Source organism: Taudactylus pleione, unplaced genomic scaffold (assembly GCF_031769625.1).
Source record: "Taudactylus pleione unplaced genomic scaffold, aTauple2 ptg001046l, whole genome shotgun sequence".
Lineage (NCBI taxonomy): Eukaryota > Metazoa > Chordata > Amphibia > Anura > Myobatrachidae > Taudactylus > Taudactylus pleione.
Window position 1 is genome coordinate 336,662 of NW_028285447.1, and position 15,160 is coordinate 351,821.

The 15,160-nt window shown below is 48.1% G+C and overlaps 1 protein-coding gene across 2 annotated transcripts in view; it reads left to right on the forward strand.

Annotated features, from left to right (window-relative positions):
• HEMK1 (HemK methyltransferase 1, mitochondrial release factors N(5)-glutamine) overlaps positions 1–14,851 on the forward strand; it is a 32,989-nt gene extending 18,138 nt beyond the window's left edge. For both annotated transcript variants that reach the window (XM_088461430.1, XM_088461431.1), the window contains 2 exons: positions 11,443–11,520; positions 13,026–14,851. In XM_088461430.1, the coding sequence (XP_088317556.1) occupies positions 11,443–11,473 (31 nt within the window). In that variant the 3' untranslated portion in view covers positions 11,474–11,520; positions 13,026–14,851. The remainder of the gene's footprint in view (positions 1–11,442; positions 11,521–13,025) is intronic.
• The last annotated feature ends 309 nt before the right edge of the window (positions 14,852–15,160 follow it).

Below are 15,160 nucleotides of genomic sequence, written 5' to 3' on the forward strand. Positions count from 1 at the left end.
CGTGGCATCTATTTATCACCCCCCCATGTGTACCTGCTGTATGTCACTATCTGTACGTAGCATCTATTTATCACCCCCCCAATGTGTAACTGCTGAGTGTCACTGTACGTGGCATCTATTTATCACTCCCCCCCCATGTGTACCTGCTGAGTGTCACTATCTGTACGTGGCATCTATTTATCACCCCTCCCATGTGTAACTGCTGTGTGTCACTATCTGTACGTGGCATCTATTTATCACCCCCCCATGTGTAACTGCTGAGTGTCACTGTCTGTACGTGGCATCTATTTATCACCCCCCCATGTGTACCTGCTGAGTGTCACTATCTGTATGTAGCATCTATTTATCACACCCCTGTGTGTAACTGCTGAGTGTCACTGTCTGTACGTGGCATCTATTTATCACCCCCCAATGTGTAACTGCTGAGCGTCACTGTCTGTACGTGGCATCTATTTATTACCCCCCATGTGTAACTGCTGTGTGTCACTATCTGTACGTGGCATCTATTTATCACCCCCCCCAATGTGTAACTGCTGAGTGTCACTGTCTGTACGTGGCATCTATTTATCACCCCCGTGTATAACTGCTGTGTGTCACTATCTGTACGTGGCATCTATTTATCACCCCCCCCAATGTGTAACTGCTGTGTGTCACTATCTGTACGTGGCATCTATTTATCACCCCCCTGTGTATAACTGCTGTGTGTCACTATCTGTACGTGGCATCTATTTATCACCCCCCCCAATGTGTAACTGCTGAGTGTCACTGTCTGTACGTGGCATCTATTTATCACCCCCCCCAATGTGTAACTGCTGAGTGTCACTATCTGTACGTGGCATCTATTTATCACCCCCCCCCATGTGTACCTGCTGTGTGTCACTATCTGTACGTGGCATCTATTTATCACCCCCCTGTGTATAACTGCTGTGTGTCACTATCTGTACGTGGCATCTATTTATCACCCCCCCCAATGTGTAACTGCTGAGTGTCACAGTCTGTACGTGGCATCTATTTATCACCCCCCCCAATGTGTACCTGCTGTGTGTCACTATCTGTACGTAGCATCTATTTATCACCCCCCCAATGTGTAACTGCTGAGTGTCACTGTACGTGGCATCTATTTATCACTCCCCCCCATGTGTACCTGCTGAGTGTCACTATCTGTACGTGGCATCTATTTATCACCCCTCCCATGTGTAACTGCTGTGTGTCACTATCTGTATGTGGCATCTATTTATCACCCCCCAATGTGTAACTGCTGAGCGTCACTGTCTGTACGTGGCATCTATTTATCACCCCCCCATGTGTACCTGCTGAGTGTCACTATCTGTATGTAGCATCTATTTATCACCCCCCATGTGTAACTGCTGTGTGTCACTATCTGTACGTGGCATCTATTTATCACCCCCTGAGTATAACTGCTGTGTCACTATCTGTACGTGGCATCTATTTATCACCCCCCAATGTGTAACTGCTGAGCGTCACTGTCTGTACGTGGCATCTATTTATCACCCCCCCATGTGTACCTGCTGAGTGTCACTATCTGTATGTAGCATCTATTTATCACCCCCCATGTGTAACTTCTGTGTGTCACTATCTGTACGTAGCATCTATTTATCACCCCCCATGTGTAACTTCTGTGTGTCACTATCTGTACGTAGCATCTATTTATCACCCCCCCATGTGTACCTGCTGAGTGTCACTATCTGTATGTAGCATCTATTTATCACCCCCCATGTGTAACTGCTGTGTGTCACTATCTGTACGTGGCATCTATTTATCACCCCCCCATGTGTAACTGCTGAGTGTCACTATCTGTACGTGGCATCTATTTATCACCCCCCCATGTGTAACTGCTGAGTGTCACTATCTGTACGTAGCATCTATTTATCACCCCCCATGTGTAACTGCTGTGTGTCACTATCTGTACGTGACATCTATTTATCACCCCCCCATGTGTAACTGCTGAGTGTCACTATCTGTACGTGGCATCTATTTATCACCCCCCATGTGTCACTATCTGTACGTAGCATCTATTTATCTCACCCCTGTTTGTAACTGCTGTGTGTCACTATCTATACGTGGCATCTATTTATCTCACCCCTGTGTGTCACTATCTGTATGTAGCATCTATTTATCTCACCCCTGTGTGTAACTGCTGAGTGTCACTATCTGTACGTAGCATCTATTTATCTCACCCCTGTTTGTAACTGCTGTGTGTCACTATCTGTACGTGGCATCTATTTATCTCACCCCTGTGTGTAACTGCTGTGTGTCACTATCTGTGTGTAGCATCTATTTATCTCACCCCTGTGTGTAACTGCTGAGTGCCACTATCTGTACGTAGCATCTATTTATCACCCCCCCATGTGTAACTGCTGAGTGTCACTATCTGTACGTGGCATCTATTTATCACCCCCCCATGTGTAACTGCTGAGTGTCACTATCTGTACGTAGCATCTATTTATCACGCACCCCCATGTGTAACTGCTGAGTGTCACTATCTGTACGTAGCATCTATTTATCACCCCCCCATGTGTAACTGCTGAGTGTCACTATCTGTACGTGGCATCTATTTATCACACCCCAATGTGTAACTGCTGTGTGTCACTATCTGTACGTGGCATCTATTTATCACCCCCCCATGTGTAACTGCTGAGTGTCACTATCTGTACGTAGCATCTATTTATCACCCCCCGAATGTGTAACTGCTGTGTGTCACTATCTGTACGTAGCATCTATTTATCACCCCCCCATGTGTAACTGCTGAGTGTTACTATCTGTACGTAGCATCTATTTATTACCCCCCAATGTGTAACTGCTGTGTGTCACTATCTGTACGTGGCATCTATTTATCACACCCTGATGTGTAACTGCTGTGTGTGTCACTATCTGTACGTGGCATCTATTTATCACACCCTGATGTGTAACTGCTATGTGTCACTGTCTGTACGTAGCATCTATTTATCACCCCCCCATGTGTAACTGCTATGTGCCACTATCTGTACGTGGCATCTATTTATCACACCCCCATGTGTAACTGCTATGTGTCACTATCTGTACGTGGCATCTATTTATCACACCCCCATGTGTAACTGCTATGTGCCACTATCTGTACGTGGCATCTATTTATCACACCCCCATGTGTAACTGCTATGTGTGTCACTATCTGTACGTGGCATCTATTTATTACCCCCTTGTGTGTAACTGCTATGTGCCACTATCTGTACGTGGCATGTATTTATCACCCCCCCCGTGTGTAACTGCTATGTGCCCTTTATCTGTATGTGACATCTATTTATCACCCCCCCATGTGTAACTGACGTGTGCCACTATCTGTACGTGGCATCCATTTATCACACCCCCATGTGTAACTGCTATGTGTGTCACTATCTGTACGTGGTATCTATTTATCACACCCCTGTGTGTAACTGCTGTGTATTACTATCTGTACGTGGCATCTATTTATCACACCCTGATGTGTAACTGCTATGTGTCACTGTCTGTACGTGGCATCTATTTATCACCCCCCCATGTGTAAGTGCTATGTGCCACTATCTGTACGTGGCATCTATTTATCACACCCCCATGTGTAACTGCTATGTGTGTCACTATCTGTACGTGGCATCTATTTCTACTTCAGGGTCCATAGGGGGTCCACAGGGTTGACCTTGGGGTATAGGTTGGGAACCAAATCCGGGCACCACGCAGTTAAAGCTTTTAGCTCCCAGGATGCACTGGGTCCACTCTCCCTATAACCCCACCCCCAAGCCAGAGGCACCTCAGTTTAAGTTGGTGCCCGGCCGGAGTCGGGTCACCGTTAGCGCAGGGGGAGCTGATTAGCAGCCCCTAAGCTTATTTTATTTTTTTAGGGACAAAGTTTTTTCATAGACTTTGGACTCTTCAGAGCGGCAGCGTCGGACTGTCCATAGGACGTCTAAGCTGCCGCTCCGTCACCCCGCTGGCGCTGAGACGCCAGTACAGATCTGGGGATCTCAGCGGGACCCCAGAGTCTGTACTAGCCGGACTCTGCGGGCGCCCAGGACTGCTGCCGGATCCACGGGGAGCAGGTAAGGTCGCGGATCACCGCTTGCGGTGATCCGCGCATTTCAAATGCAGTCCTGTGCCTCCGGTCTCAGGGGACAGACCGGAGGCGCCGGCAGTGGCGGCGGGCCCCCCATACCCCGTGTGTCCACTAGACCACCAGGGACTTAACGATCGGTGCAGGGAGCCGGCGTCCCGGGGGTTAATAGCCGGCCAGGGGAGGCAGCCTTCCCTGTTACAGCGGCTCCTCCCCTCAGCTCAGCGCGCCTTTCAGTATCCATAGTCTGGCGTCGCTGAGCTGCTTCCTCCGCGGGCCACGCTTCTTCTGAGGTCTCCAGCGGCCATTTTATCTCTGTGGTGCAGCAGAAATCTCTGGAGATGGCAGTGAGTCCAGTCCCCCTGCGTACCTCACCATCAGGTCAGTGTACACAGCGCTGTAGCCTTCCCAGACACTGAATCTGGGCAGTTGAATGCAGTGTAATAGTGCAGTATATTATATGACATGTTTATGTATATATGTATATATCTGCATTGTATGTGACTTATGCTAGTGCTGACTGTACTTTATTCTCTCACCTGTCAGTGTATATCTATCCCTTTTCTTTATCTGCCCTAATACAGCTGTACTTAGGGTGGTTCTGAGACCTCACATTTATATACTTGTTAATATTTGTGTGGTTTGTCACATACTGTTGCGTGCTGCACGTTGCCATATTTTAGATGGAACTGTGTGTTGCATACGCTGAAAATGGGTCCCTGCAGCTATTTTTGGCATCAGTCAGGACCAGTATAGTGCTGCTTAATATTTCCGCCAAGATGGGTCAGATATGTCTGACCAGGAGATAGAGCGTTATACTGCACCCATTTTTACTATCCTGCAAGTCATGTGCTGCAGGTGTTAGTGCGGAGGATTTGACTCATAAAGGGTTCTGTATGTGGCGTCATCTGGTGCCGGCCTCTTTCACGACCCCCTTGGGCGGTTTGTTTTCTCGGGATCCTCTCAATTGCGGATCGCCGGGCGGGCCCCATTGTTGTACCTCACTTGGGGTTACTTCACCATACTGCCCTTTTCATCTCAGGGTATCTCGCAGCTTCTTGCACTCTTCCCCTGTGACACAGACTACCGCTCCCTGCAGGGGTTTTTTGCAGTATATGAATTCCCCCTGGTGCCACAATAGTCTGTCATTCCCCTTGCAGGGATTACCACAACAGCCACCCTGGGTGGATGTCGTTTTCTACGAAACGCTAATTGGCGTGGTTGACGCCCTGTGGTTACTTCCCAGTTGGCTCTGCCGTGAACTGGGTACTGTTCGGGGCTCTTTCCCTCTTACACGGGGGGAAGCCTATTTCAGGTATTATTATCCCTGCTTTAGGGCTGGTAGCAGGTCCATTCTGGTTAGAGTGAATGTTGACCTGCACCTGTATCATACACCCTCAGTATTGCGTGCCTTCGGGTTACCTGTTGCTGACTAGCGGGTGGATCGCATAGCGGGACTCTGGCTGTTGCCAGATAGGAGGTGTTACAACAGTGTTTGGCCTCCTGTCCCAAATTCCCTGAGGGCATCACGAGCCCCTCCTGGGGGGGATGGGCGTGTTACTCGTCTGATTACAGACGTTACTACGCCTCCCATTCCTGCGTGGTCGGATTCTTCGGATCCGTAGGTGGTAACTCTGCCTGAAATCAGTATACTTGCTTTCGGGAGTTGTTACCCATCCTACCATGGCTATAGCATGGTTGGTTAATACTATTGCATATTGGGTTGATGCATTTGTAACGTTTTTTCCCCTCCAACACGTCGGGGGTTCAAATGTATTTGGTCGCTCATGTAATATATGCAGTTGTCATAGGTGGACATGCCTATATTGGATACCAGTCTCCTAACTTTCAGAGTTCCGGCTGCGACTGTATCCTCCGTAATACCCTATGGCTGCGCTCTGAGAATGCAGAGGTGCAGATACCATCTTTAGGGTTGATATTGTTTGGTCCTGACCTTGACAAGATTGTAGTAACATTGGCAGTATTACTAACGACAAGTTTACCGCTTTCAGCTATGCACACTACAAGGCCTCAGACTAAGTCTGTTAAGTCTTTTTTGTCCTCTCGGTCAGCCTAAAGGTCTGTTTCTTCGTAGACTGTCGGCATCTACAAGGGCCGACATATCCAGTACCGAGCAGGCCTGGACTGCCAGCCGATCCTGCTTCTGAACCTACGGATATCTCTTCAGTCTGACGGGACAGGCCTACAACTGGGAGATACCGATTTTCTCAGTTCGCCCGGTATTAGTGTCAAGTTGCCGCGGCTACGTGGGTAGGAGGGTACGCCCTCTTTACAAGGGCCTTACAGATCCAGAAAGCTATGCAGTTGTTGCGGTAAGCGGAGCTAATTGGGCCATCCCCACTATCTCAGTGAGGGACTGGTTGTTCTGTTTTCTTTCTGGTGCGGTGGCTGAATGGTCCTCTTTGGCCTGTTCTCTGTCTCAATTCCCTGAACCAGTTCCTAAAGCTACCTGGGCTCAGGAGGAAATCCCTATGCTCCATCATACGATGTTTGGAACCTGGGGACTTTAGGGTATCACTGGATATACAGGACGCGTGCCTACGGGTACTTACAGAGACCTTTCCTCAGCATGGGCTGAGGTTTGCTGTATCACAGCAACACTTACAATTTTTCGGGCTCTGCCTGTTGGGACTGTCCTCAGCCCCACAGGGGTTTACCAGCGTTTTGGATTTTCTGACAGTTCTTCTGTTCAGTATATCCCAATGCTCCTGTACCTGGACGGCCTCCTGCTCTTAGCGGGATCACCGGGGTACTTTACGGCCAGGTCAGGATGACTGTGGCTTCTTCAGGGTGCAGACGTTTAATCAACGGGGAAAGAGTCCTCCCTGCATCCCTCTCTGGGTATTCTTCATCTAGGATCCCTGCTGGGTTCTCAGAATCTGAGAATTCTTCTGGCGTAAGACGGAATCTCCTCTCTTCCATTAGGAGTACATGGTTGTCTGCGCAGTCGACAGATGTCTTTACACTCTGGGATGCATGGTGGAATGGGCTCAGTTCCATTCCAGGCCTTTCCATAATTGGCTCATCTCCAGATGGAATGAGTTTTTTCTGTCGGATAACTGTTCAAACGATGATGCTCTCTCCGGAGGCAAGTCGGTCCCTGTCCGGGTGGCTATGGCCATCTCGTCCAGGGTTTTCTTTGCTAGGGACAGTGTCTGGACCGAATCCTTTTCAGTGCAGTTGGACGTCTGTCGATTCCACCCTGTCAATTAACTTACTCTGGCATAACTCTTGTTTCCCGGTGAACCTGAAAAGGTTCAGTCCGACAGAGTCAGGACAGTGGCTTCCTTTTTAGCAACACTGTTCGTTGGGTGGCAATGACAGGTATGTCACATATTCGGACATAGTCCGAGGGTCTCCTCCCGACCATCTCGGCAGCGTTCATTTCAGGAGCTCTCCATTGGGAAGCGGGAGTCCTCAGCCGTCACGACGTGCATCCCGGGGACTAGTCTCTTCCCCAAGAGAGGTTTCATCTCCTGGTGAGCAGGGGGGGCCCCCCTGAGGTGACCCTCATGGCCTTCTGACTTTATCACACTAGGGTGTTACAGTTCAGCTCTGGGGATTCTGAAGCAAACTTCAGCGACTCTTTGTCGGTGAAGTGGTCCTTCCACTTTGTGTACCTGTGTTCTCCGGTCTCCCTTCTTCCTCGAGGTCTTTGGAAGTGTTTTCAATCGAGACGGAGATGCTTTCCTGCTGGTGGTTCCTGCTTGCCCCAGATGTCAGGGGTACTTGGATCTTCGGAGTCTCTACATCGATGCTCCATCCCTGATGCTTCACTGCCCGGACCTGTTGTCTCAGGGTCCTTGGTTTTGCCTTGGACCTGGGTCGTTTGTCTTTGACTGTGTCCTTACAGTGGTCTTACGGCTTCCCTGGCTTTGTCATCGTTGGAATGATTAGAGCACATGGATCAGCTTTTGCTGGGACCTACCACAAACTGTGGCAGCCATAAATCTTATGGTATTGTACCTGTCGATACAATCCTCCGGTGTCCAGGATTTCCAGATATTCTGGCATTCCTTCCGGCTGGCTTGGGTTTCACACTTGGCCTGGTCTTCCTGACAGTGCGGATCTCTACACTGTCAGTATGGTTAAGATATGGAATTGCTTCACTCTGGTATCCAGTTCATCCTTTGGAGTGTTTTCTTGATTATGCCTCCATTTGTCCTCCCTAGGGACTCCTTGGGAGTAAGTAGTGGTTCTTCGTTACCTCCGGGGACAGTCAATGGAACCGCTGGTTGTGATAGCCATTACATGGTCTATTGCTTAGGCTCTCTCTTTCTCTCAGGGTGTTTATATCAACCAGGAGAGTGTCTGAATTGGGAGCGTTCTCATGTAGCTCCCTCTTCTGGAGGGCATCATGTCAGGGTGGGAGTTGCTCTCGCCCTGTGTTTCTTCTTAGTGGTTTTCAGGTTCCATATTATTCTGGAACTTATGGTACGGCCATTCTGTCCCCAGTCCTCTCGGCTGGTGTGGCCTCATTGACTGTGGTCTGGCCTCTTTGGATTTATGTGATCCGTTCAGGTTCCTTACGGAAATCGGACTCCTTATTGGTGGTCTGAGATTTCTGGTTTTCACAGGAAAGGATGGCCGGCCTATAACCAAATGTTGACTTGGATGGCCTCGTAGGTCTTCCTCAGGGGCCTACCCATGGGTAGGCCTTCCTGTTGTTGATGCTTGTTTTTTCTCGGGCCATGTGACCCTCGTGTGCGGCTCGCTGTGGCACCTCGGCTGTTTTGCCTTACTAGGTGGCCACGTGGTCTTCTGTCCACACCTTTTTAAGGTTCTAGGCATTGGTTTCCTTTGCCTCTCAGGATGCTTCCTTTTTGGCGACGGATTCTCCTCTCAGCACAGGAGCGTCCCCACCCTTGGTTGAACTGCTTTGGGACATCCCCAAGGTCAACCCTGTGGACCCCCTATGGACCCTGAAGTAGAAAACAAGAGATATGGTAAGAACTTACCTTTGTTATCTCTGTTTCTACGAAGTCCATAGGGTCCACAGGGCGCCCGCCCTGACGCACCTGGCTTCATATGGGCTGTGTGGCTGGTCACCGGTTTTCCGTCTCCCATTTCGGTGAGTATGGTTATTGAGTGTTCCAGTTTTCTCTCTCTTTTTCTCTCCTCCTCCGGCCTTTGGCTACTTACAAACTGAGGTGCCTCTGGCTTGGGGGTGGGGTTATAGGGAGAGTGGACCCAGTGCATCCTGGGAGCTAAAAGCTTTAACTGCGTGGTGCCCGGATTTGGTTCCCAACCTATACCCCAAGGTCAACCCTGTGGACCCTATGGACTTCGTAGAAACAGAGATAACAAAGGTAAGTTCTTACCATATCTCTTGTTTTATCACACCCTGATGTGTAACTGCTATGTGTCACTATCTGTACGTAGCATCTATTTATCACCCCCCAATGTGTAACTGCTGAGTGTCACTATCTGTACGTAGCATCTATTTATCACACCCCTGTGTGTAACTGCTGTGTGTCACTATCTGTACGTGGCACCTATTTATCACACCCCGGGGTGTAACTGCTATGTGTCACGACTCACTATCTATACGTGGCATCTATTTATCACACCCCTGTGTGTAACTGCTGTGTGTCACTATCTGTACGTGGCATCTATTTATCACCCCCCCCCATGTGTACCTGCTGAGTGTCACTATCTATACGTAGCATCTATTTATCACCCCCCCATGTGTAACTGCTGAGTGTCACTATCTGTATGTGACATCTATTTATCACCCCCCCCCCATGTGTAACTGCTGTGTCACTAGCTGTACGTGGCATCTATTTATCACACCCTGATGTGTAACTGCTATGTGTCACTGTCTGTACGTGGCATCTATTTATCACCCCCCCATGTGTAACTGCTATGTGCCACTATCTGTACGTGGCATCTATTTATCACACCCCCATGTGTAACTGCTATGTGTGTCACTATCTGTACGTGGCATCTATTTATCACACCCTGATGTGTAACTGCTATGTGTCACTATCTATACGTAGCATCTATTTATCACACCCCCATGTGTAACTGCTATGTGTGTCACTATCTGTACGTGGCATCTATTTATCACACCCTGATGTGTAACTGCTCTGTGTCACTATCTGTACGTAGCATCTATTTATCACCCCGCAATGTGTAACTGCTGAGTGTCACTATCTGTACGTAGCATCTATTTATCACACCCCTGTGTGTCACAATCTGTACGTGGCATCTATTTATCACACCCCGGGGTGTAACTGCTATGTGTCACTATCTATACGTGGCATCTATTTATCACACCCCTGTGTGTAACTGCTGTGTGTCACTATCTGTACGTGGCATCTATTTATCACCCCCCCCATGTGTACCTGCTGAGTGTCACTATCTATACGTAGCATCTATTTATCACCCCCCCATGTGTAACTGCTGTGTGTGTGTCACTATCTGTACGTAGCATTTATCACCCCCCCATGTGTACCTGCTGAGTGTCACTGTCTGTACGTGGCATCTATTTATCACCCCCCCATGTGTAACTGCTGTGTGTCACTATCTGTACGTGGCATCTATTTATCACCCCCCCATGTGTAACTGCTGTGTCACTATCTGTACGTGGCATCTATTTATCACACCCCTGTGTGTAACTGCTGAGTGTCACTATCTGTACGTGGCATCTATTTATCACCCCCCCCCCATGTGTAGCTGCTGAGTGTCACTATCTGTACGTAGCATCTATTTATCACCCCCCCATGTGTAACTGCTGAGTGTCACTATCTGTACGTAGCATCTATTTATCACCCCCCCATGTGTAACTGCTGAGTGTCACTATCTGTACGTAGCATCTATTTATCACCCCCCCCATGTGTAACTGCTGTGTGCCCTTTATCTGTATGTGACATCTATTTATCACCACCCGTGTGTAACTGACGTGTGCCACTATCTGTACGTGGCATCCATTTATCACACCCCCATGTGTAACTGCTATGTGTGTCACTATCTGTACGTGGCATCCATTTATCACACCCCCATGTGTAACTGCTATGTGTGTCACTATCTGTACGTGGTATCTATTTATCACACCCCCATGTGTAACTGCTATGTGTGTCACTATCTGTACGTGGTATCTATTTATCACACCCCCATGTGTAACTGCTATGTGTGTCTATCTGTACGTGGTATCTATTTATCTCACCCCCATGTGTAACTGCTATGTGTGTCACTATCTGTACGTGGCATCCATTTATCACACCCCCATGTGTAACTGCTATGTGTCTATCTGTACGTGGCATCTATTTATCACACCCGGGGTGTAGCTGCTGCACCTGTTGCATTTGTCTGATTTCGGAATAATCTGTTGTCTTCAGGTCGAGGTTTCTTCACATACGGAGACGATGATCCCGGGAGAGGCCAGGACCCAGTCACAGCGGTGCCTCATACCTTAGGTACAGCTGTCTTATGATTGTGTCACATGCTGGTCACTTCCCCACGTTACTGTATTAATCCCATGACGAATGACGTGTGTTACTTCTCTCTGGTGCCTGTATCTCAATAATTATTACAATTCCTTTGCACGGGAAGTTTGGTCGTCACTAGTAACTTTTATAGCCCCTATAAAGCAATTTGAAGCTTCTCCCTAACGTTGGCTCCAGTGTAGCTATCTCTATCCTATATGTCCATGTCCCTCTGTTATACCCAATACCCTCCCTTAGGCTTAAATGGGAAGTGGATTTGGGGTAGTGTCTGATGAGGAGTGGGGCTAAAGATTCCACATCCTGTGCCGGATACAGACGAGTCTGATTGTATACAGGGTGTACTGAGGGTAAGGGAGGGCCGCTAGCTGTGGGTCTGGGATCATTCTGTCGCCTCCTATGGGACTGTCCTGGGCTTCGGATATCTCTGTCCTGGAATCTGTCTTTTTGGGATATCCCTTGTCCTTGTGTTGGTCCATTCTGCACCACAATCCGGGTGTCATGTCTCCAGGGCAAGGTGATAAGAGTTAGAACCTGGGCGGTGCTGTGTTGTGATAAATGGCGGGCACCGGCGTATGCGCGGTTGGTCATGAACGATTCAGTTACATGAGGAGGATTTCTTTGTCCAAGTATTATAAAACCTGTTCCTGCAGGACATTGCACTTCGCAGCACATTCCCCATCTGCAGATGCCTCCTCTACTTACATGTGTCAGTGTATACGGCAGGATAATGTTCCCTCTCACTCTCACCATCCACCCTGCGTACTGTGTTATATTTCTGTGATTTATGGGGATTTGTCTTAGTTCTATGTGTGATGTATGATGTATGATTTGTGATGTACTTGTCTCCTCCAGATGTGGCCGTCTCCAGCATGGGCCTCTGCAGCACCTGTGGCCTGCAATCCGCGGCGCCTGTGACCTGCGTTCCGCGGCGCCTGTGACCTGCGTTCCGCGGCGCACCTGTGACCTGCGTTCCGCGGCGCACCTGTGACCTGCGTTCCGCGGCGCACCTGTGACCTGCGTTCCGCGGCGCACCTGTGACCTGCGTTCCGCGGCGCACCTGTGACCTGCGTTCCGCGGCGCACCTGTGACCTGCGTTCCGCGGCGCACCTGTGACCTGCGTTCCGCGGCGCACCTGTGACCTGCGTTCCGCGGCGCACCTGTGACCTGCGATCCGCGGCACCTGTGACCTGCGATCCGCGGCACCTGTGACCTGCGTTCCGCGGCACCGCCCCTCTCAGTACCTGTGGGTTATGTTTGTTTTGTAGCAAGTTATTTAGCAGTATACTTTCTACATTCCCTTGCAATATGTGGGGGGGCTCCTAATAATACAGTTGTCAGGAAGATATATGCTGCTGCTGTTATAACAAATGTCATGTGCACACACTGCCAAGACCACAAATGTGTTATACACACTGTAGTGCCCCCAGGTCACATTATACCACAGTTCTCTCTCTCTCCCTCCCCCCTGATTTTAGGGGTCCGCGTGTTCGTTGGAGCCAATCTCTTATCTCTTGAACCAATGGACGGATCTTGATGAGGCTATCACTATCCTATGCAGCATTGGTTGTGGAAGATGTAGGTATAGGAACCATTCATCTGTGACAAAAGGGAGCCGAGCGGTGACGATTTAAGTGAAGCAAATCACATTAAAAAATCTTGCACCAAGCTGCTGTATAGGAGCTGGCCGGGGCGCCAAACAGCATCTGGTGGATTCCCCGGGCGTCCAATTCTTGTGTGCCGCTTAGATCAGTCCCAATGGTGTCATTCACCTGCCGGACCTGGATACGGTAACGCACCTGATTATACCTACCTGCAGGTCCAGCTCATTATACCCATCTTTCCAGCGAAGTTCACCATATATTTCCAGCATTGGGACTTGTGTATATAATGTACTTTTGTTTCATTGGACGCCAGAATTGACCATATACTCATTGCCAGGACTTTATATTATATACCTCTTTAATATCAGATCTTATTTTTTTTATCTGTTTTTATTGTGAGGTAAAGTATTGATTCATGTGAATAAATGTCCTGTTTTATATATATATATATCACCTTTGTGCTTTACTTTACACACAGCATTTTGCGCTGTTTATCCTTATTGTTTTATACTTCTCTCAGGTGACCTCTGACTTTTTTGGACAGCAGCATTAATATATTGTGTGTCTTTTTACATATTTAATATATTTATATATCTAATTATTCGGCAACGCTCTCAGGTGAAGAAGAAAGCGCAGTCCTTTCTGTTGTTTTTTTGTTGCTCATAGCAACCAATCAGATTCTACGTAACATTTATCTAGTACCTTCTAGAAGATAATAGCTAGACTCTGATTGGTTGCTATGGGCAACATCTCTTCTAAAAACTCTCACTTTAGTAAATGTTGTTTTATACTGTAACAGGAAACGTGCTCTATTAACCCTCGGCTATTCAGGGGGATCCAATCAGTCATTTTATAGCGGATTATATAGTGTTCAGAAAGTGTCGCTCCTGCGCGCGCAGAATGGCTCCTATCTCAGTGAATAGATTCACCGGCGGTGACCGCTGCACCGCTATTTTCCCCACCCACGGCAAACTGCGACCCGCAGGTGGGGGACGGTACCCGGAGGCTGGATTAGCGGGGCTTCGCCAAGAGGGCATGGCGCATTCTGCCCTTTAGAAATCGGGCCTGGTGCGGCGCCACGCTAAAACAGCTCAGCGGGAATGCGAATTGTAAGTAAACTGTGTTAAAAATCACAAAGATGTCTGATAACAGGTTCCTCTACTCCTTTACCATCATAAATGGGCAGCACAGACGGTGTAATGGTTAGCGTTACTGCCTCACAGCACTGAGGTCATGGGTTTGATTCCCACCACGGCCCTAACTGTGTGGAGTTTGTATATTCTCCCTGTGCTTGCGTGGGTTTCCTCCGTGTACTCCGGTTTCCTCCCACACTCCAAAAATATATACTGGTAGGTTAATTGGCTTCCCTCAAAAAATTGGCCATAGTGTGTATGTTTGCAAGCATGTGGTAGGGAATATAGATTGTAAGCTCCACTGGGGCAGGGACAGATGTGAATGGTAAGATATTCTCTGTAAAGCGCTGCGGAATATGTGTGCGCTATATAAATAACTGGTAATAAATAAATAAATAAAAGTAAATCAAGGTACAGTAGAAATAGTTAGAAGAGGAATGAGCAAGTTGTAAATAATAGCAGCTTATCTGAGTGTATGGAAAAGTTAGTTTTCTTCAAAGTTCATGAGGTAACAGTGATTTTTACTTGTATGATGATTCATATGTTGGTTAGGAACTCTGCCTAACTATGGGCGTCTTTATTCTTTATTTTAGTAAATAAATCTTTTATATTTATTCCATTGCATTGGCACTTTTTGTTCCTATTGACTTAAGTTTACAGGACTATGGCCCTCATTCAGAGCCGCTCGCTATTTGCGGTCGTTCGTTCTAAAACAAGGGGTGGCTATTCAAATGAACCGTTCGCTAATTGCGGTCTGTTCACACCTCTAAGTCTGAACGAGCGAGCAAAACATACGCTCGTTTATTTGATAAAAACGCCCCCTGGCCGCTCGCACCATACGTCATGTCCGCTATTTATTAGATTAATCGAGTACAT